Here is a 22,189-nt window from a genome sequence, read left to right as displayed (position 1 = left end):
ATCAACATCACACTCTTACAGCTGACTCTGAATCTCCTTATCTTACTGATATCTCTGCCTACCCAAGGTTAATTGGTCGGTTAATCTATCTCACCATCACTAGACCTGACTTGTCTTACTCTGTTCATATTCTGGCTCAGCATATGCATAAACCTCAAGAGATTTATTGGTTGACAGCCCTTAAATTGGTTAGATATCTGAAACATACTGCTGGTCAAGGCATTTTAATGTCTAGTGCTTTTGGTTTTACTCTTAAAGTTTTTACAGATGCAGACTAGGGTAGTTGTAAAAACTCAAGGCAATCTCTTACTGTATTTTGTGTCCTACTGGGAAATTCTCTCATTTCTTGGAAATGTAAACGTCAACATACTATGTCTCGGTCCTCCGCTGAAGCCGAGTACAGGGCTATGGCTGACTCTTATTGCGAGATTACATGGCTCATCTCATTATGCAAGGAGTTACACACTCCTCCTGTCACTCCTGTCTCTTTGTACCGTGATAACAATTCTGCTATTCATATTGCTTCAAATTCTGTCTTTCACGAGAGGACTAAACATATTGAAATTGATTGTCATCTAGTCCGACAACAGATCAAGCAAGGTGTTATTGTTACTCATCATCTTCCAACCTCTGAACAACCTGCTGACTTATTTACTAAGTCCTTGCCTTTTTATCAGCTTCGGTTTCTACTCTCCAAGTTAGGAGTCTGCAACTTGTTCCAGTCTCCTCACTTGAGGGGGGATGTTAAATATATAGCTAAAAATGGCAAAACAGGAAAAAGGAGGTGGACAGCTTTACAAGTTAAAGAGATGAATTAGGCGGGAAAGTTAGTTAGGAGTGGGAGGATAGATCTGAAATGTATAAAAACCAAGAACTCTACTTCTGTAAACAGTGAACACAATCCAGAACTTATTATATTGTATCTTCATCTTCTTCAATGATAATCATCTAGTTTTCTTTGATAATTACTGTAAATATATGCTTCTAACAATTTAGATAAAGAGGTGTATTCGTTTTTCCAGAAGAGGGCTATATCTATGTTGCATTGAATTCTAATTCCTTGGAAAGGTAATGTAGCATGGTTGTGCTATATGATTCCGTCATGGGCTATTTGTTTGAGTTGACCTCTGTTTTGAGTTTGAGGCTCACCAGAGTTATTTACGCAGAGAGAAAGTTGGATTGTTTGAAATGCCACAACCCCTCTGTTTCATATGATTCAGTATGACTGTAAGCACGGAAAATGATTCTTTGATGCATTCAATAATTGAGGAATGACAATTAATTTAAAAATAAAATAAATAATTAAATAAAGGTAATTAAGAAATTTCAGCCACTGACTTTTAATGTTAAATAAAAAAATGAAAAAGATAATTATATAACATGTACGCAACTCAAATTAATAAAAAAAACATGTCACTTTCATTAAAATAGAGTCATTCCATTTATAATTTTATTAATAAATACTCAAATTTGTATTCAATCTTATTGATTTTACCATTCAGCAAGATTAGACCCGGCAACGTTCCGTGTCGTGTACAAACGATCTGTGTATTTTCGTGTTTTCGTATACCAAACCTTAAACCTGAACCCGACCTGGATTTGCATTCATGTATCAATTTGGTGACACTAACCCGAAACTAATATATTTGTGTTTACCCGTTTTAGTACACTAAAGTACACGGATTATATACGAAAAATATTAATTGTTAAAAAAATGCAATTGATAATAAAATGGTGAAACGCTCACTCACGTAATCAAGGAATATTAAAATATATATATTAATATTTACAATTATATATTTGTTATTTAGAATAGGTAAAATTAACATTTGATATTTAGTATATATATGTATATTATATATTTTTAAAAATTAAATTATTTATTAATTTCGTATACTTTTGTTCCGTGTCATGTAGCTATATTGGAAATCCAAACCCGACACTAATTATATTCATTTTTTTTCGTGTTCGTGTACTTTCATGTTCGTGTACCAAATTGTCAAACTCAAAAACTAATTATTCGTGTCGTTTCATGCCGTGTTCACGTGTCGTATACTAGTATTGCCGTGTCTAAACAAGATAGCTCCTACACTCGTGCTCCTTACTCCTTTCCACTCATTTCTTAATTGTCATTCCATTCATTTGTTTAAAGTTGTTTTCTTATATTTGACACACATTTTGAAACTATTATAAAGTATGGTTTCATAATTTATATTTTAAATTTTTATTTTTATAAAAATTTGAATATTTTATTTTTATTTAAAAATAAATAAATAAATATTAAGGCAACTATCATTTATATCTTTTCCGATCCCGTTCCTAATAAAAAAAATAGGTGGGATGGAGAGAATATAAATTAATAAATGAAAAAAGAGAGGATATCTATGTATATAATAGTTCTTACTGTCCCTTTTGAATAGTAATTTCAACCCCTTTTAGCATTGTACCCACCAAATTGTAAAAAATTACTGAAGTTGCCACTGATTAGTTTTTTAAAATTGATAATTACATATATATTTGATGAGAATAAATATTATATTGGATGAGAAAAAAGCTTATTTTGAAACTTTCTTAAGCTTCTCTGGGAAGGTAAGAATGTGTCCTATACACTTTTGAATTTGAAATTCAAATTCTAATTAGTTTCTTTAGGTTAATTAGTGACTTCTCCCCCTCTTTTGAATAGTGTCTTCACCCACTTGAAGATTATGTATACAAATTCCTGTTGTTAATTTGTCTACAGGTTGATTCATTGTGCAAGGTATGGGTGGTGAAGAAGGTGACAAGTTCTTTAACCTGGAAGATTTGAATGCAGATTATGGTCGGAAGTACAGAAGAACGAAACAATTGAATCGTAACAAAGAGAATGTGGTTGTTGACTCTGTTGTTGCTGATCGTTGTGCTTTATCTTCTTCCATAGGTAAGGAGCACGACCACAGGTAAGTTAGTTGTTATTGAATACCTTCTCTTCGTATGTGTGAATATAAGTAAGACTTCTGTTTGTGTTTGTTCAGCACCCGTGTTAACAGGATCAATGGACAACGTTCATACTCCGTCCCCCAAGACGAACCGATCACCTCTGTTCACCCCAGCAATAGTTAGTAGTGGGAGCCAAAACAAAACACCTACAAGTACAGATTCTAATTCTTACAAAATTTAAACCGCAAACATAATTAGGCTTATATTCTGACTACCCATTGTTTTGTCTGTAATGCAGGTATGTTGACGGAATCCACACCAAATATTGTTAGGTTGGTGGGAAAGAGGAGGAAACTTGGTGACTTGCCTAGGTCAGGCCACTTGAATGAAACAGCTGCAAGTACTGTTTATTTTCTTAATTTACTATGTGTTTTTCTTGCAAAGCAACTGCTATTTTATGTTTATGAAGCAATAATGCGTTTAATATTTGGTTGGTAGAATGTAGTGGTCCTATTGTTACTCCCCGATCAAATAGCAGAGTAAACTACATGAATCCTCTTGAAGATAGTCAGGACATAACTCCTTTATTAGATGTAACAAATTCAGGTAGCGCCTCATTTTCTAGAAATATGTTGAGAGGTAAATATTAGATTCTAGCATTGTTAAGCTTTTGTCTGTCTATCCTTATGGTAACAGGAATAACTAAATAATAGTTGTTTTAATTATGAAACAGAGGAAACGCGATCAAACATTAATGATGTTTCCTTAAATGGACGTGAACCTTTGAACCGGAAAGGGAAGGAAAATTATTTTGGATTTGGTAGAGAATTATTCGCAGATGAGATTGTTAGTGATGATGAGGAAGAAACTAATTACTTTAATGAAGGTGAAATGTATGTGATATTTCGTCTTTGTTATGTCTTACGTAATTATTATTTACCATTTAAGGAAATCTTGCAGGTCCGAATGTAGTTGCTCCTTCACTTTTATCTGATGATTCTGAAGGATCAGATTATGAAGCCAGTGATTGTGAATCAAGTGGTAAGAAAAACAAAGATGTACTCCTAAAAAATTATCCACATTTAATTTTGTCAAACTAAAATAAAAAAATACTGATGATTCAGATTGTCTTAATTGGTCGCTTGATGGTGATGATGAAGACATTGTTGATGGGATGAATTCGGATTGTAATTTGATGCAGAGCAGACGTGCACCGCGACGTGTCGTTCCTGAGGAGTATGCTTCTTTGGGTGGTCCTACTGTGGCGCCCTCCAAACTCGGGTCAGAAGTTTGGGGTCCACAACACATACACAATATATAACTCTGTAAAAGAGATATTATTTATAATGACCCTGCTTCACAAAACCACGGATCGCAACAGGTTAAAGTATGAAAACAAGCCACAACCTTAACTTTTATTACAACGTACCAAATTTCCCTTTAATTTAACTTACAACTGATAATAAAAGTATTCTTACAATTTGACTATCTTTCTACCCCATGAAGCTTCTGCTAGCTCGATCCAACTCAACTGGAACCTTAGCCCGCACTATCATACATATCTTTTTCAACTGTAACATATATAAAAAGATTCGCAAGAGTGAGCTAACTAGCTCAGCAAGTCATGATAATGATAACTGAGGTTAAACAATGATCAAATGAGATGATTCAAGGGAATCAAGTTTCTTTTTAACTAATCATTAGAATTGGATATTCATTTTAAGTTTTAAAAACCAAGGTTAGGCTGCTGATCAGTCACGCACTAACCCCGAGCAAGCACACAGCACTGCTCTAATTACTGGATCCAAGGCACACATTGGCCTAACTTGACCATTGGTATGGTCTGACCACGAATCTGGTCCACATATATAAAAACTATCCAATCCTAAAGCAATTCAATATGATAAACAATATAATTCGATAACACAAGATCATAATCAATGATGATTAAACATTTGAATAAAACGTAAGGAAACTCATGGATATCACACGGGTATATCAAGGTAATTATATGGATTATTATAATATAACACACCCAACAGTCAGGGTTTACATTCTCGAGAAATCGGTTTGGTATTCGTTTTCCGAAAATACGTATATTTGTAATTTTACAAAATCAGGGTTATGGATTTTAGAAAATTATTTCATCACATCGTGCAATCAAGTTTCATATAAAACACATATATATCTATATAACCATTCGACGTCCTGATAATCGTTGGATACGCTTCCGTATTTTGTAGGTAAATTTCCAGGAAATCGGGCAGCGTCTCCTCTGTTTATCGGACTACCCGTCGATACATCAATCGACGTCAAACCAACAACAATCAAATTCAAATCAACCACAATTCCAGCCCAACCATTAATTCAATCACAATTCGTCAACTAAATTACGTACTCGACTTTAATGTAAAAATCAAATTCTCGTTTCAAAGATAATTTCATGAACTAATTTATTTATTTTAAAATATTAGGACTCAGAATAAACATCACAGTCCACCGTTGACTCGCCGAAATTCATCGTCGACGGCGGCAAAATCTACGGGTACCCGATTAATTTAGGATTTCCAACATAAATTTCACCGATAATAAATTATTGCACGAACATATTTTTATTTCACAAACTTAATCAAATATATGTTTTCCTGCAAAATAATGATTCGGTTAGTAAATCAAAGTAAACATCAGTAATTTAAAACACTCGAACCACACAACATACAACACGCGCATCACGCGCCCACTACCACAAACAATTGCACAGCAGGGGATAAACAGAGAGCAAACAAAACGATGCAGAGGTAATCACCGGAACAAAAGAACAGAGACGATAATACCAACACGACACACAAACAACAAGACACACAAGCTACAGGCTGAATCAAAGAAGCAAGGCGGCGACAATCGCCGGAAAAACGGAAGTACAGGGCGTCTGCTCACCAGAATTCGATACAACGGCGAAGCACCACCAGAAACCAGGAATACACTTAAGGGGAAGGAGAAAGAGGGGACAGATAAAAACGAGAAGAAAGACAGAGGAAGAGATGAGAGAAGTGAGGTGAGAGAAGAGTGATAGATTAGGGATTGATGTAACAATTAGAGTAAAAATTGCCTTGATAATGTTTTAGAAATTAACATTTATCTGCAAACTTAACACCTGGCAGTTCATTTGATCAGCACTTGCCACGTTTCTATGAGGTTTCTATAATGATAACATGTGTCCAAATTTGACTGTAAGGCCCAGATTTTTATCCGCAATCGCGAAATAACGAACAAATCTACTGGTAAAAATTAACCCTAAAATTACCAAAACAGTTTTAAAATATCACAATTAATTTAAAGTTATTAAAATAAATTTTTCATGATTTTCAAAGTATTTTTGAAACGTAATTCATATCTGTATTTAACAATTAATGATCCGAGCTGCACTTAAAATAAATTCAGAAAATTACAGAAATAGTCTTAAAATGTTAGAAATATCCTAAAATTTATAAAAACATAATTTTCAAAATTTTAGATCAATTTTCGAAGTGCCCTTTATACCCGCTTTTTAACAATTAAACGAAACAACGCGCGGGTGAAATTAATCCCGAAAATTTTCAAAATAATTTTAAAATCCTCAGAATATTCCAAACTTAAATAAATATGAGTTTCATAATTTTTGAAGAATTTTAGAATTAAATATGGATTTTACCATTAAATATACTCATTTAAAGATAAATAATTAATGAAATATTGATTTCTCAATTTTATAAAATCCTAAAAATAATTATTGTAATTATAAAATCATAAAAACAATTTTAGAAACATTCCCAATATTTATGCAAATAAATTTGCACTAAATCCACTTTTGAAAGTGAAAACAATTCAATACGATCCCATAATTAATCGCGCGGACAACCCGATACACTATAAATCACATATGGATAATAATTAAATAACACATAGCGGTCAAAACCAACACACATATTTTATTTATTTAATAATTTCCATAATTGCACAATTAAATAATTCAAAAAGAATACACGAGTCGTTATACCCTTCCCCTCTTAAAAAAATTTTGTCCTCAGAATCTGGTCTAGTTACACAAGTGAGGATATTTGTCAAGCATATCTGACTCTAATTTCTAAGTAGACCCTTCTAGTTATACCCTGAGTATTTGCTGGATTTATACAACGACAAGAAAAGAGGTCCTGCTTTTTATAGATTGATACGGCTCTACAATGCAATTTTTGCCTTTACTTCTACCGGTGGTAACATAGATTATTCAATTAACAATGGAAGGGCGCCTTATGTATACAGATTAAATGGTCAGAACCACCATGTTTTTGGATCTTTAATACCGAATGACAATGAAACCCCCAAATATTGTCAACTTTACATTTATGACACCATTAACGGAGTTGATAATCGTTGTAACGCCCCCAAATCCGGGGTCAGAGGATTTGGTCGTCACTATAAAACTTCAATCCAAATTAACCTGTTAAATCAATAAATAAATGTCAGCGGAAGATAATTATCATAAATGACCCCAAACTACTCCAAGATCTTTTAAGGTTACAGTTCTAGAAACAAGGTATCCAAATTCCACCAATAAATTTTCACTTTCTTTTAAAACTCTTTTTAATAAATTCCAATTCAAAACTAAACCCACTAGTATAACTTCGAAATGAAGTATACTAGGCCCAAATAAAATATACAACTATAATATAATATAGTATAAACAACTTTATACAATAAAACTTACACTAGTCCGCAAACCCTGGACCATCCACCTTCCAAAAGCTTCTTCCTTGCTTCCTCGAATTACGCAGCTAAACAGCGCAAGCTAATCCTCACTGGAGGTTAGATTTAAAAACAGGCAAGTATGAGCGAAAGAAATGCTCAGCAAGTTCATTATAATATATATATGGTTGTTTTGACATAAAACCGACATCTGCATTAGAGCAGAACATTTAAAATCATAATTGCTGAATTATAAAATTTTAGTTGAGGAATCCCAGAATTGATTCCTTAATTGTATTCAAAACCATTTTCATATTTTTGAGCGAAATGCTTCAGCAATACTTTGAATCTTGACGAGGATCAAACTCGTAAAACAGTGTTTACGGAAATATCGTAAACCACAATAACATGAAACAATGATTATGGATTGAATCATAAACTTTATTCAAAACCGAACTCTTCAAATTAATACTTATTTTGCTGTCATATCAAATTAGATATCAATATGAACTTTGATGCTCACAACATTCCATACTGAAGTCAACATCATTCATCTATACTAATACCACCTTTGATATTTAACAACAACGTGAGTATCTGTATAAATTAGAATCTAAATTAAAACTGCATTTTACCATTATTCCAAAACAGAAATAGTTGATAAATCCTTCCTTATAAGATTATCAAAAGTAATATAATAATATCTATTGGAACCAAATTATGCACTATGCTGTTCCTGATGATCAGTCATGAAACAACACCGGTATCCCGCAGCCATACCGTTAATATAGGTACTACCCGTATCCCGAAGACATACGGTACCTATAGGGCGCCAGAAAAGGCATAACAAGCCTTTTAAGATATTACACTTTCGTATTACACTTCTGTATAATAGCTCACGATGGACCGGTGCTTCGGCCTCTTACGCAATCAGTAACCATTCAATCTCAAAACCTTTTATTGAAAAGGGGTCATAATACTCGACACCCGAAATAATTCTATTCCCCCATTCACTTGGGCAGGAATACTTGCAACAAAATCATTTTTCTCAAAACCCAAAATATTTGTAAATATATTCTGAACATAGAATAGCAGAGGGTACTTGCATAAACAGAATTATTTAATTCAGCGATATATAAAACATTTATCTATCTTGAACTGAGAATAGGAAAAGCAATACTTGCATGATAAGATTTTAAATAAATATCACTTGAACAATAAGTGATGATAGGGATACTTGCATAATATGATTCGAAATAAACGTCACTTGAACGATAAGTGAAGTCAGGGGTACTTGCCTTTGGGTTTTGGTAGTTAGTCACACTCGCAAAGACGCATCTATTCTGACATTCTGTCTCAAAACGTCATCGTCTTTCTTTTCAACACTTCACCGATATGCTGCTCCTGCGATTGCTAGAAGCCAAATATCCAATACCATTCCATTTCATTCTTTATCCAACACCTTGTCTTGATCAACTCGACAGATCCGCATCTATAAATAAAATATAGAACTTTAATCGCCTAATCGATACTCACTCGACGAACTACGCGTCAAAAGCCTATCGTTTACCCATACGATAGCCCGCACAATAATTAAAACAGTCAAATACAGGACTCTTGATCCACATAGGCACATAATTCACATAGCACATAAGCACATAACTCATATATCACATAATTCATATCACATAAGACTCAGTTCATCAGAAGGTTCGACTTGGTATGTTTACAACTGAAATTGGGTCAAAAATATGATTTATCGATCAAAAATCGACTCAAAATGATTCGTAAAATAAGCGACCTTTCGAAACAAAAGAATTCGGGTCTCGAAAGTATTTTTATTGAAAGCGGAATATTTTTCTGAGTCTGTACGCGTTCGTTTCGTATTAAACGGACGAACGGTTGATTTTCTACGAATAAAATATGAATAATTCAATTAATAATAGTATTAATTGAATATTTAATACTCTATAGATATTTTTAAAAGCCCAAAATAATTTTTAGGAATTATTTGGCTTAATTATAAATAATTATATTTTATTTAACCATTTATAAATAAAATTAATTGATTAAATGAATTAATCAATCAATCAAATCCATAAATAATTAACTAAAATAAATTATAAATAATTAAATCAAATTTGAATTTTTTTGAAAATAATAAAAGAAAATAATTTTTGGAATTAAAATAATTCAGTTAACTATTTAAAATAATTAACTAAATTAATTTTTGAATTTAAAAACAATTTTTGGAATTTCAAATGAATTTTGAATTATTTTCTGAAAATAATTCCCAGAAACATGTTTTGGAAAGGGGGTCATCTTCTTTGATGGATCAAACAGGATATTGAAGGAGGAAAATGACCGGAAAACTTTGAAGAACTTGCCGGAATCCGGCAACCTTCAACCAAATCCGGCGAGCCTCGTTTTGGTCAAAAACGAGTGCTGACACCACGGTTTTTAATCGTCTTCGATCTACAATTCAACCAGCAGCAACAATAACACAAAAATCATCTCATATCATCCCTGTAGCTCCGAATCAGGCCACCATCACCATTAAAACCGACATGGAGCTCAAGAACTCCGGCGAAATCGCGAAACAAGTCAAAACTCCACCAAATCTTGCAATTTATATATCAAAACGAAGCTAAAATCATGTATAATCTATTCCTATCAACATAATCATCCAACAATTATCATAAAAACTAGAAAATCGAAAAATAAAAACTAACAAAACCAAAAACTCGACTATAGCCCTCCGGCAATAGAACGAACACAAAAATGGTATGAATCGACTCTAAATAACATGTTAAAGTTTAATCCTAACATCAAAAACAACCAAAAACTCCTGAAAATCAAGAACCCAATTCGTACTAAAATGATGAACTACGTTTTTTGAGCATTACTCCACCTGAGTTGATGATTCTGGTATCAAAATAACGGGCTCGAAGAGAGCTTCGATTCGACTACTAGATCGTCAAAAACGGAGCAACGGATCTCCAGATATCGCAAGATTAAGATCAAGAATGGATTGAAACCTCCAAGAACAAGTTCTTGATTTTTGTTTTTAATAAAAATAAAAATGAAATAAAAGAATAAATGGGCTATTTATATTTTCTGAAAAATAAATACCCCAAAATCAATTTAGGGTGTTTTTATTCCCTAATTAAAATAATTAAGTCCCAAATTTATAATTACGGGGGAATAATTTTAAAAACAGTAAAATGTAAAATTCGTATCAAAATTCCCCAAAAATTGGGAATATTTCAAAATTGTAGAAATACTGGGTATTTGAAATACGATTGATTTTATAAAAATAAGAACACGAATTTTGTAGGGTTTGACGTCCCGGTGGGGTCCTGGTTCATTAATTTTCGAAAAATAAAAACGATACTTAATTTAACCGAAAAATTCGAACACGTATAAAATACATTCACACACATAAAATGAGATAAAACGAGTAACGCAAATAAACACGTATCCAAATTACGGATTGATTCATATAAATGCATCTTAACCACGTAACGAGTATCCTATTGGATCATATCGGATCCAAAAATAGGTTACTTAGATGCTAAGTAAATGTAAAACGATACAATTTAATACCAGAATTGAATAATTATCAACACCGAGCTTTTTATAAAACACCATATACGAAAATAATGTAAAAATATCTCTTCTCTCGAGAATACGGGTTTTATTGATTACCGAAATAACTATCGTATCGAAAATCTTGCGCCGGGCCGCGCACGGGTCAAACCGTAATCCGGATTGAAAAAGTCAAAACACGGAAAATGTCTGGAATTACCAGATTAGGTTGGGAAGGAGTTTTCGGAAGAGTTTCGGGTTGTAAAAACGCAAAAACGGTTGAAGTCGGATGATTCCCAGCTTTATAAAATAATTTTGGTAATTATTCAGAAAATAATTAATAATACATAAATCATTATAAAATCATATAACACTCCAAAATTACCAGAAAAATATCACAATTATCTATATTTTATTCTAGACATATAAAAATTCAAATATTCAAATAATGTCGCATCTAAACACCCATACATCAATTTCACTTATCAGATAATTCACTAAAATTCACATAAAATCACATAAATAATTCCAAATAATAATAATAATATTTGAAAATATGGGATATTACAATCGTCTTCGGTGGGTTAGTGTTCATGACCGAGAAAGTGTTGATAAAGAGGTTGTACGAGGTCTTATAACAATGTTAGATGAAACAAATCAATTATTTGGTGAGTTGAGGCAGCAGCGTGATTTGTATGAAAGCGATGAAATTGTTGAGCTGCAGATTACACTGAAAGTTATCAGATTTGAGAGTGGAAGAGAATGTCATATTTCTAGCACTGATGAAGTTGCTGGCATTATGGTTGGTGACACTGAAGAAACATGTGACGACCGTGATATAGTTGTTAATGAAAAAGGTAAAGGTTTAGTCCGTGTTTCTTATGTTCATCCGAAGTTGATGGCTTTACAGTACCTTTTACTCTTTCCATGTGGAGAAGATGGATTTCACCCAAAGATAAAATTTCAAAAGACTGCTGATAGTTCTTGCAAACCACGTGGTTTTTTGTCTTTGAAGAATTACTACTGATATACTTTCCTAATTAGAGAGTCTGATGGTAAGGTATATTTATAAATTAATATATGTTTGTTTATGTTCCCCAGAAATAAATAATGAAAGTTGTATTGTAGGTTTGACACCTCGGCTATGTGGAAGACTATTTCAACAGTATATGGTAGATGCTTTTTTTACCATTGAACAGACACGACTATGGTGGTTCCGTACTCACCAAACTACTTTAAGGAATGAATTATACAGCAATATTTGTTGATCTGTTAGCAGAGGTGATGTGGACAGTTCAAATACCGGTAAAGGTATAGTTCTTCCAGCTGGCTACGTTGGTTCGAAGCGATACATGCAACAAAATTTCCAAGATGTGCTGGCCGTATGTCGTTACATCGGACATCCTGACTATGACCTGTAATTCTCTTTGGGATGAAATTCAGAAGATGATGGAGTATGTGCCTGTTTGCATTGCTCCAAACTGTCCCGACATCATATCAAGGGTGTTTAGGCTAAAACTTGATCAGTTAATGGTAGATATTAAGGACAAAAAACACTTTGGTGTTTGTATTGGAGGTAAGATTGTTTACCAGGACTTTCTTAGTTTAATTTCTAATTAGATTTTTGTTTTTCAAATTGCCAATATAATCTATATTTTCCCGTTTTGCAGTTATGTATGTCGTCGAGTTTCAGAAAAGAGGCCTTCCACATGTACATATGTTAATATGGCTTGATGCTGATTCAAAAAAAACCACAAGCAGAATGTGGATAATTTTATATCCGCAGAAATCCCAGATCCTTTATTAGATCTGGTTGGTTATGCAGCAGCCGTGAAGGAATTTATGATCCACGGTCCATGTGGTTTGCAAAATGTAAAGTCTCCATGCATGAAAGATTTACGTTGCATACGTCATTTTCCGAAAAAGTAAGATATAGGCATACCCTTTTTGTGTCATTTCAGAATCCAGTATGTTACCCTAATACCTAAACTTTGTGATAATTGAATGGTTTCAGGTACTGTGCTCGAACTACTTTTGATGATAGTGGCTTCCCGATGTATATGCGACGCAGGACAAACATTACTGTTGAAATAAGGAAGGCTGAGTTGGACAACCAGTGGGTAGTACCATACAACCGGGATCTTTTAGTCAAGTATCAATGCCATATGAATGTGGAAATATATTGTCACGCACGCAGTCTTAAGTATTTATTTAAATACTGTTTGAAAGGCCATGATCGTGCTACGGTTCATGTCCAGAGAAAGAGAAAAAGGCAAGCGAATGACACTGATGAGGGGGGAATAGATGAGATAAATGCATATTTTGATGGCAGATATTTATGTGGTGTTGAATCAACCTATAGGATTTTTGGCTTCCCTATCCATCATAGAAGTATATCTGTTGAGAGACTTCAATTTCACTTACCAGGTGACAAAAACTGCACCTTCCGTGCCAATGAAGCGCTAGGGAAAGTTGCTGCCAGGGAAAAAAACAAGTTCAGTAAACTGGAAGCCTTTTTTTATTTAAACTCTGTTAATGTTAATGCACGGAAGTACACGTATGATGAAATTCCACGGTTTTATGTGTGGAATGATGGTGAGAGGAAATGGACCATGAGAAAGCGTGGGTTTCAAATAGGTAGATTGTGTTATGCGCATCACAGTACGGGTGAGCCTTGGTTTCTTCGTTTATTGCTTACGAAGGTACGTGGTGCCACCTACTTTGAGTCTTTACGTACCGTTAATGGAGTATGTTACAGTACATTTCGCGATGCCTGTAAAGAGTATGGTTTACTTGACGATGATAAAGAATGGCATGAAGTGTTGACTCAAGCTTCTGCATGTGGATTACCTCCCCAGGTTCGACAGCTTTTTATCCATATTATTGTCAATTGTAAAGTCACTGATTTGAAGACTTTATGGAGTACACATTGGAAGAGCATGGTTGATGACATTTTACTTAGACGACGTCAAAGTTGTCCAAATACCTTATTCACTCTTAACGACACGCAACTGCAGTTCTATGCTTTAGGAGGTATGACACCTTTTTACATTACAGTGTAGGACAAATTTTAAAATTTTTGTGGGCTGGAAATGCAATCTATTAATTGTTCGTCACTTTTTCTATAATTGGGTGAATGCTGTTAAATAGTTTTAGATATCAAATATGGAAGAAATAGATGAGTTGCTCCGGTCAGTTGGTAAATCCTTGAAGAAATTTGATCAGTTGCCTCAACCTCCTCGCAGCTATTTGAATAATGGAACAAACAATTTGATAATTGAAGAGACAATCTATGACACCAGGAAGATGGAGTATGAAACTACCAAGCTACTACAGGACTGTACAGAGGAGCAGAGGAAAATATATGATGCAGTAATACAATCTATTGACAGTAATGTTGGAGGGATTTTCTTCGTTTATGGTAGTGGTGGTTGTGGAAAGACATTCATATGGAGAACTCTTATATGTAAGTTATGATCACAAGGTAAAATTGTGCTTCCAGTTACTTCTTCAGGGATTGCTGCCACATTAATGCCTGGTGGTCGGACTGCGCACTCCAGATTTAAAATTCCAATAGTTCTTGATGAATGTTCAACATGTAATATTGCCCATGATTCAGATATTGCGCAACTCATAAAGCAGACACAACTAATAATATGGGACGAGGTGCCTATGCAGCACAGGTATGCATTTGAATGCCTAGACCGATCGTTGAAGGATATCATGAAAGTTGTTGATCCAGAACGTTACGCCATGCCGTTTGGTGGTATTACCGTAGTTCTGGGTGGTGATTTCCGTCAAATCCTCCTAGTAATTACGTACGGAGATCGTGCTGATATTGTAGCTGCCTGTATCACTAGGTCACGGCTGTGGTCCATTTGCCAAGTATTCTTGCTGACAGAAAACATGCGCTTGAAACAAGGTGAGAGTGATAGTGAAAGTGAAGAGCTTAAAAAGTTTGCAAAATGGGTACTTGACATTGGTAATGGCTAGGTCAGTCCGCCTCGAGTTTGCAATTTGCCAGTCACTGAAAATCAAATTTTGATTATGTCTCAGTTCTAAGACGTACAAACTGAAAACATAGTTGATAACATGATTTGTAACACGTATCCTAATTTTGCTCACGAAGGGCACAGTACACAGTACTTGAGCGAGAGAGCTATTTTGACCCCTACCAACCAGACTGTGGGCCACCTTAATTCGCTTATTGTAGACAAGCTCCCCGGAGAATCTATGTTCTATTTTAGTGTTGATGCTGCAGAGGAATTTGGTGGGACAGATGAGGATCTGAATGAAGCCTTCCCAATAGAGTATTTGAACTCCTTAAATGTTGCTGGGATGCCACCTCATGATCTGAAACTGAAAGTTGGGGTTGTTGTTATGCTAATGCGTAACTTGAACCAAACCCTAGGTTTGTGTAATGGTACAAGGATGATTGTGACCAAATGCCTGAGATTATGTGTGGAGTGTGAAGTAATATGTGGTACATTTGTTGGTTCGAAGCATTTCATTCCATGTATGGAGCTTTCTCCCTCAGATTCAAAGATGCCATTCAAATTGGTACGGAAACAAATACCTTTACAGATATGCTATGCCATGACAATCAACAAATCTCAAGGTCAATCCCTGAAGACAGTTGGGATATACTTACCTCACCCAATGGCCTCACTATATTTGTTGATGATGAGTCTGGTGCAGCTACAAATATCACCCAGAATGTTGTGTACAAAGAAGTTTTTTACGGCCTTCCAGAAGCTTAGTTTGTTTGAATTTATAAATGTGTAGGAATACATTATTGTGATTAAGTAATTATGTAAATCTGATTGTGGGAAAATGTTTTACTGTGTTAAATACTTTGCTCTTAACCATTATATATTGTAAATTATGTTACGGATTGGTTGTAGTTTATTCTTCTACAAATGTATTCTGAATTGTTTCATCTTACATGTAACATAATAAAGAAGAATTACGCCTATGACCGTAGAAATAGGTGAAGAAAGGGTATAATTAAAATGTGAATAGTTGATCAAACGTAACAAACTTCAGATGTACAAATAAGTACCAAATTAAAGTACAAATAACCTTCATGCCAGATTGGAAGTGCAATTAAGTAAGGAGAACAACTCTGAATGTGTAGTTATTTTGGTACATGAATCGTAGTCGGTTGCCTGCAACAAAGTTATTGTCGTAGGTGAAATTGTTCCAGCACAATCCAAATCGACACATTTTCCTCTTTCGCTGAACAGCGACATACCAAGTACCATCTCCAAATAGAAGTCTGATGAGAGTAGATTTGGTCCATGGTCGAAATACTTGAAGCATGTGTCTTGGGAAATACTATATGGAAGATAAAAAAATAAGTTAAGAGGACAAGTACGGATTAAGCATAATCAAATTTTTACAAGGACTGGGTACAGGTAATCTTACCACTCCGTGTCCTCTTTGATCAACATGTGACGGCAACAGAGTTACCATGAAGGAAAGGGTATTTTCTTCTTCACCAAAATATACTTCTGGATTTGCTTGGGTGGCTCCTGAAGCGGCATGAAATTTTACAGTTACTTATGAAACTATAACAAGTCATTAACCCATCAATTGAAATGTACCTTCGTCCACATTTGCCTGAGCCGCATCATGCAAAATCCCAGGTATTTGACTTCCTCCCGATGACATCTCAATAAACCAATCCTGGAATACAAATAATTAGTTATAATATTGCATACAGCCCAACGATCACCCCACAAAATATACACATACGTATGAAACTATAACAAGTCATTAAGGCATCAATTCAAAGGTACCTTCCTCGACATTTGCCTTAGCCGTATCATGCAAAATCACAGGTAATTGGCTTCCTCCTGATGAAATGTGATTAACCAATCCTGGAATAAAAATAATTAGTATTAATTATGCATACAGGCCAATAAACATCCCTACTTAAATGGATAGAGTACTGTTGTACCTGTTGTTTGGCCTGACGATCTCTCCAAATGAGCATCTATTATAAAGCAAACACAATTGGTTATTTTGTATGGTTCTTTGCTAATATACTACATACTAAAATGAAAAGTACCTGAAGAATCTGAATCTGACGTAGACATATCAGTAACCTCAAAAAACAGTCTTTTCCCCAGCTCTTTCAAAGACACTTTAGCGGGTGCAGAATTAAAAATATCCATACAATTTGTGCTAAATATTGTTAAGTATAGACTTGATGGACCAACACAATCGAAGAAAATCCAAAAACTCTCCCTCATAGATTAATTGTTGAAAACTTCATCCAAATCGAACAAACTTTTATTGAGCTCAGAGAACTTAGCAATGTACTGCCACCCGTCACCAAACGACAACCTAACTTTCTTACCCAGCATTGAACCATAAGTGTCTATAAACTTTGATGGTAATTCCTATATAGTACAAATATAGATGTGAAGAACATAAATGTATTAGCCATACCCTAAAATTGTTACAACAAATGTAAGTTATGCAACTACGTTACCAAATTCCCGTCATGCAGCATGTCATGACTAACCATTTTAAAACATTTTTTGGCTGAAATTTCACTTCCATGAACTGCCCAGGAAGAATACAACATGGTTAATAATTTTGTCATATTCAGTTAATGTTTGTCATGTCTGATAAAGATCTGCAAATATACCTTCAGTTTTTGATTCACTATCATTATCATTGTCAGTGATACTTATATTCAACCTCTGCGAATGCTCTGTACGCGAAAACACACAAACATCCCCTTCTTTCAAGTTCATATATTCACAGAATTTTGTCCACTCTTTGTTAAAGAGTAAATTCCCATTCTCCCATTTCAAGTTTATAATCCAAGTACTTTTGTTCAGGCATAACTGAACCCAGGTCATTTGTTCATGTACATTTAATCGGGCGATGACATCATTGGGCAACACCTAACTAATATAGAATTACAATTGAACTTAATAGTAAAAGTAGCAAAGGAAAATGACATTCGATTGAGAAAAATGTAACCTGAGTGTAAGCATTTTGTTGAAGGTGTTCTCCCTCAATGTAAACTCTGTCACTTAAGCGGCTGTCACCCATTGCATTGTAGAAGAACCTTGCTCCCAGTTTCTCAATTTCGGCCGGACTAAAAATTTTCCGATCACGTCCTGTACCGCACACTTTATGATACTGAATAGGCCTTAGTGAGTAATCAAACTCCACCGTATTACCATCAAATATTTGAACATGAAAATGTCCATGGTCTTTGTAATCAAGAAGGAAGACACTATATGGTTTGATTGCATAGAAATCCATAATTTTTCCAACATTTCCTATGCATGCATTGGCACTATCCAACGAATATTTCCATGCATCACCATTTCTAACCCGGAGATACACTGTTCCGGTCAATTCATTTCCCACAATTTTTATAAACTCCTCACGCAAAGGCTGAATCGGGAAAATATAAATAAATTAATTGTACTGATTAAGCAAATTCAAATAGAACTGAAGTACAAGTACAAGCCTTAATATAAGGATTTATGATCACAAAGTAGGAAACAACATACCAGCTCTCCTTTGTTATATGCTTCTACAAAAACAGTACGTAGCAATTGCATTCCTTTCATTCTGAATAACACACTCCTCCTGCGTCAGTACATATATGTCTAATAGTTTAATTGATCATATATATTGCACACATGAACAAATAGTGAAGATTGAAGAAAAGAACTTCTTACCTTTAACAATGCGCAATGAGCTGCTCAAGACCTAAGAAACCCCTTTCTCAGTTTGTGGAAGTTACTGGACAACCCCTTTCCTCGGCTCTCCCCCTACCTGTTCAATAACTGCAACTTGCAACTGCAATTGGGTTGTATGTGGTTCAGTTTAACTTTTTTTAATTAAAATGTAGAGGTCTTTTATAACTATAAATTATGTTATGCATTTATTGAATTTAACTAACCCATATATTCGGTCAAACATTATTTCAGTTCTTTATCATATCGATTTGAAGGAGTATACAATTTTTTAACCAAAACACTAGATTCAAAAATTCTATTATTATAATATTGCACACCATTATAAGGAAAAAAGGAAAAAACAATTTTTATTAATATAATATATATGAATTTTCATAGTCTCTTGAATTTTAGCATTTAAATCAAATATATCTTCAACCAACCATATTATTAATTATAATTAAAACAAATCACGGTTTGTAATAGATTTTTCTCTTAAACGTTAAATATTAATTTTCGAAAGTAATTTATATATATATATATATATATATATTAAAAAATTATATATATATATATTAAAAAATTATATATATATATATAAATATGAAGTTTGTTTATAAACAAGATTTAGGTCGGTGAAAACTGACGACCATAATTAAGGGAGGCACTATACATTGTCTAAGATTACCTATTACAACCATTTGGTCTAAATCTACTTCCCAAATCATATATCAATATTTTATTCTTTCGATAATTAATAAAAAGTTATTTTAATTCGTTGATACTAATTCACTTACCTATTCATATTAAATTAAAACCTGACAATATATAATATTATAAAAATCTGGAACTGTAAGCCGATAAAAAAATTTCAGTTATTTAAATTTTTCTATTAACTTATCAAATTTGGATTTTGGGCAATTGGGCATACAACTTACTTCAGTAACCCACTCTTTTATTTTAAATACATCAAGATCATAAATAAAAGGAAATGTAACCATAGAAATTGTTATGCGTGTAATTTCAGGTGTCTCAACTGTTGCCTTCCGTTTTTTACTAGCTTTTCCACTTGAGCACTCAGATCATATGTTAACCTTTAGGCATACATATTATTTAGCAAATAATTTTCTTAAAGAACTGTTTCATATTTAGGTGAAAATTAAATTTCATTTCTTACAAAATATGTCATATATATAATAACATTCAGCAAAAAATATAAAGAATATTTATTAAAGGAGAAGATATTATTTGATGATGATTACAAATATTTAATAAGTTATCAAATTTGATTTTGGTCAATTGGTCATACAACTTACTTCAGTTCCCCACCCCTTTTATTTTAAATACATTAAGAAATAAAAGTTAAGTTTTTTTAAAAAAAATTGCATTTCAAATTTTGACCAGCTCTTCAATTTAAGCACTCACATATGTTAAAAAAGAACCGAACATGTTATTCATTTGAACTCGGAAAATAGTTGTTTTCAAAAACTGTTTAATATTGAGGTGAAAACTAAATTTGATTGACTACAGAATATTTAAAGAATATAAATGTACTGAGAAGTTAATTTTTTATTATGATTAAATATATCTATTAATTTATCAAATTTGGAATTTGAGCAATTGACCAGCTCTTCAACTTGAGCAGTCAGATCATATGTTAATCTTTAGCCAAACATATTATTCATTTCAATTTATAAAATAATTTTCTTAAAGAACTGTTTCATATATAGGTGAAAACTAAATTTGAATTTTTACAAAAAATATCATATACATAATAACATTTAGCCAAGAAAGTAAAGAATATATATTTACTGAGAAGTTATTATTTTATGATGATGACATATATGTAATAAGTTATCGAATTAGGATATTATGCATTTGGTCCTACAATTTAGTTCGGTAACCCACCCCTTTCATTTTAAATACATTAAGATATAAAATTTAAAAAAATTGAACCATATAAATTGTTGTGGGTGTAATATATTGGCATCTAAAGTGACAGAACCGCTAATTTGTTCATGTAATATTCATCATGGATAAATTAAAATGTCTATTTTTTAATAACGATGTCAAAAGTAGGTCACTTTTTAAATATAGTGCATTATAAAATACATGTTCCTTCCTAAAATTTTTAAATTTTTATTTACTAAATAAATTGTGTAAGTTTGCTAAATATTAAAAGTTCAACCAAAAAAGAAAATCAAATACAATTTAGAATGAAATTTAAAAGGAAAAGAAAATTTTAGCCCAATTATGCCACAACTTTCAATTTTATTTTAAAAAGTTACAATTTAATGTTACAATTGTACTTGATAAACAATATTTCAAGTAAACTAAATAGAGAGGAATAAGAGTACTGAAATGTTAGTTGTAATATGACCTTACTATTTCATTTCAAAATAATTTTATTTTTAAACTCCCAAACTAAGTATTTAACAAATATTTGTATACAAGTACATGTATAACACAATAAATATATACATCATATTGAAGGTTATAGTTCGGAGTGGAAGACAACCGCTGTTTCAGATGTAGGAGTTGCAGAAGAGTACTGCAGACTTCAAACACCTTTGGCAGTACATCAGCCATCATTCCTTTGAGTGACTCGATGCTGCAGAATATTAATTGCCTTATGACACATGTATGTTTAGCACAAGTAGTAAGTTTTAATGAATAAATAGATCATGCAGAGAACAGATGCTTGAGTATCTTTACCTTCCAAGTACAATTACTTCTTACGTTAGTCTGTTGGACTTCCCTGTACTGATAGTTACATACACACGGCTGTACAAACTATGTTTCTATTTATAGTTTTTAAAAGTTTCGTTAACTGTAATGAAAGTTAAGTACGCATGACTTTTATGGAGGTAATAGACGATTGAATTACTTAGCAAACAAATTGAAAATAAAAAATAACTTTTACATGCAAAACACAGAAATGTAAGCAGCATAATAACCATGAAACTTCCTTACATTAGGCCAAACATTGTTAACATCCAAAGAAAACCTCATTGTTCATGAATATATTAAAACATAATTAAAACATAATTAAACATAAGCAGACTTTAAATCATCCCAACTGCCAACCATTCAGAACCCCTCATTCATCTTTCTGCGAATTTCACCAAGCTCGATCCTCAGTAGCTTAATCTCCTCAAGCAGAAGCTGTTGTTGCGCCTTGAAGCTTTTGTTGAACTCTTCATGCTGCACTGTCATGTGCCCACTGAACTACATGTGGCTCTCCCCCAGCG

At 33.3% G+C, this 22,189-nt stretch overlaps 4 protein-coding genes across 4 annotated transcripts; 3 read left to right on the top strand and 1 right to left on the bottom strand.

The window, feature by feature from the left end:
* Positions 1-11,782: 11,782 nt before the first annotated feature.
* LOC141673427 (uncharacterized) lies at positions 11,783-14,288 on the top strand. The gene is made up of 7 exons (XM_074480172.1): positions 11,783-12,224; positions 12,328-12,391; positions 12,506-12,608; positions 12,670-12,802; positions 12,897-12,937; positions 12,988-13,151; positions 13,241-14,288. Exons 1-7 carry the CDS (start codon positions 11,783-11,785, stop codon positions 14,286-14,288), a joined length of 1,995 nt encoding a protein of 664 aa, XP_074336273.1.
* A 103-nt stretch (positions 14,289-14,391) lies between these two features.
* Positions 14,392-15,219, top strand: LOC141673426 (uncharacterized). Its single transcript, XM_074480171.1, has 2 exons — positions 14,392-14,692; positions 14,741-15,219. The coding sequence occupies exons 1-2, from the start codon at positions 14,392-14,394 to the stop codon at positions 15,217-15,219; spliced, it is 780 nt and encodes a 259-aa protein (XP_074336272.1).
* Positions 15,220-15,318: 99 nt separating this feature from the next.
* On the top strand, positions 15,319-15,986 carry LOC141673425 (uncharacterized). The gene is made up of 2 exons (XM_074480170.1): positions 15,319-15,637; positions 15,730-15,986. Exons 1-2 carry the CDS (start codon positions 15,319-15,321, stop codon positions 15,984-15,986), a joined length of 576 nt encoding a protein of 191 aa, XP_074336271.1.
* A 1,500-nt stretch (positions 15,987-17,486) lies between these two features.
* Positions 17,487-21,950, bottom strand: LOC141673424 (uncharacterized). The gene is made up of 6 exons (XM_074480168.1): positions 21,862-21,950; positions 18,768-18,846; positions 18,226-18,648; positions 17,885-18,146; positions 17,726-17,799; positions 17,487-17,633 (listed from the first exon to the last, which is right to left on the bottom strand). Exons 1-6 carry the CDS (start codon positions 21,948-21,950, stop codon positions 17,487-17,489), a joined length of 1,074 nt encoding a protein of 357 aa, XP_074336269.1.
* Positions 21,951-22,189: the final 239 nt, after the last annotated feature.

Source organism: Apium graveolens, chromosome 7 (assembly GCF_009905375.1).
Source record: "Apium graveolens cultivar Ventura chromosome 7, ASM990537v1, whole genome shotgun sequence".
NCBI lineage: Eukaryota > Viridiplantae > Streptophyta > Magnoliopsida > Apiales > Apiaceae > Apium > Apium graveolens.
This window is presented reverse-complemented; position numbering and strand designations above follow the sequence as displayed.

Coding starts and splice junctions, on each gene's coding strand:
- LOC141673427 (XM_074480172.1), top strand. CDS start 11,783: ATGGGATATTACAATCGTCTTCGGTGGGTTAGTGTTCATGACCGAGAA. Junction 12,803..12,896: donor CTTTGGTGTTTGTATTGGAG/GTAAGATTGTTT, acceptor CCCGTTTTGCAG/TTATGTATGTCGTCGAGTTT. Junction 12,938..12,987: donor AGAAAAGAGGCCTTCCACAT/GTACATATGTTA, acceptor AACCACAAGCAG/AATGTGGATAATTTTATATC.
- LOC141673426 (XM_074480171.1), top strand. CDS start 14,392: ATGGAAGAAATAGATGAGTTGCTCCGGTCAGTTGGTAAATCCTTGAAG. Junction 14,693..14,740: donor CATATGGAGAACTCTTATAT/GTAAGTTATGAT, acceptor TTACTTCTTCAG/GGATTGCTGCCACATTAATG.
- LOC141673425 (XM_074480170.1), top strand. CDS start 15,319: ATGATTTGTAACACGTATCCTAATTTTGCTCACGAAGGGCACAGTACA. Junction 15,638..15,729: donor TAACTTGAACCAAACCCTAG/GTTTGTGTAATG, acceptor GTTGGTTCGAAG/CATTTCATTCCATGTATGGA.
- LOC141673424 (XM_074480168.1), bottom strand. CDS start 21,950: ATGAGGTTTTCTTTGGATGTTAACAATGTTTGGCCTAATGTAAGGAAG. Junction 18,649..18,767: donor CATATAACAAAGGAGAGCTG/GTATGTTGTTTC, acceptor TTCCCGATTCAG/CCTTTGCGTGAGGAGTTTAT. Junction 18,147..18,225: donor AACAAAATGCTTACACTCAG/GTTACATTTTTC, acceptor TATATTAGTTAG/GTGTTGCCCAATGATGTCAT.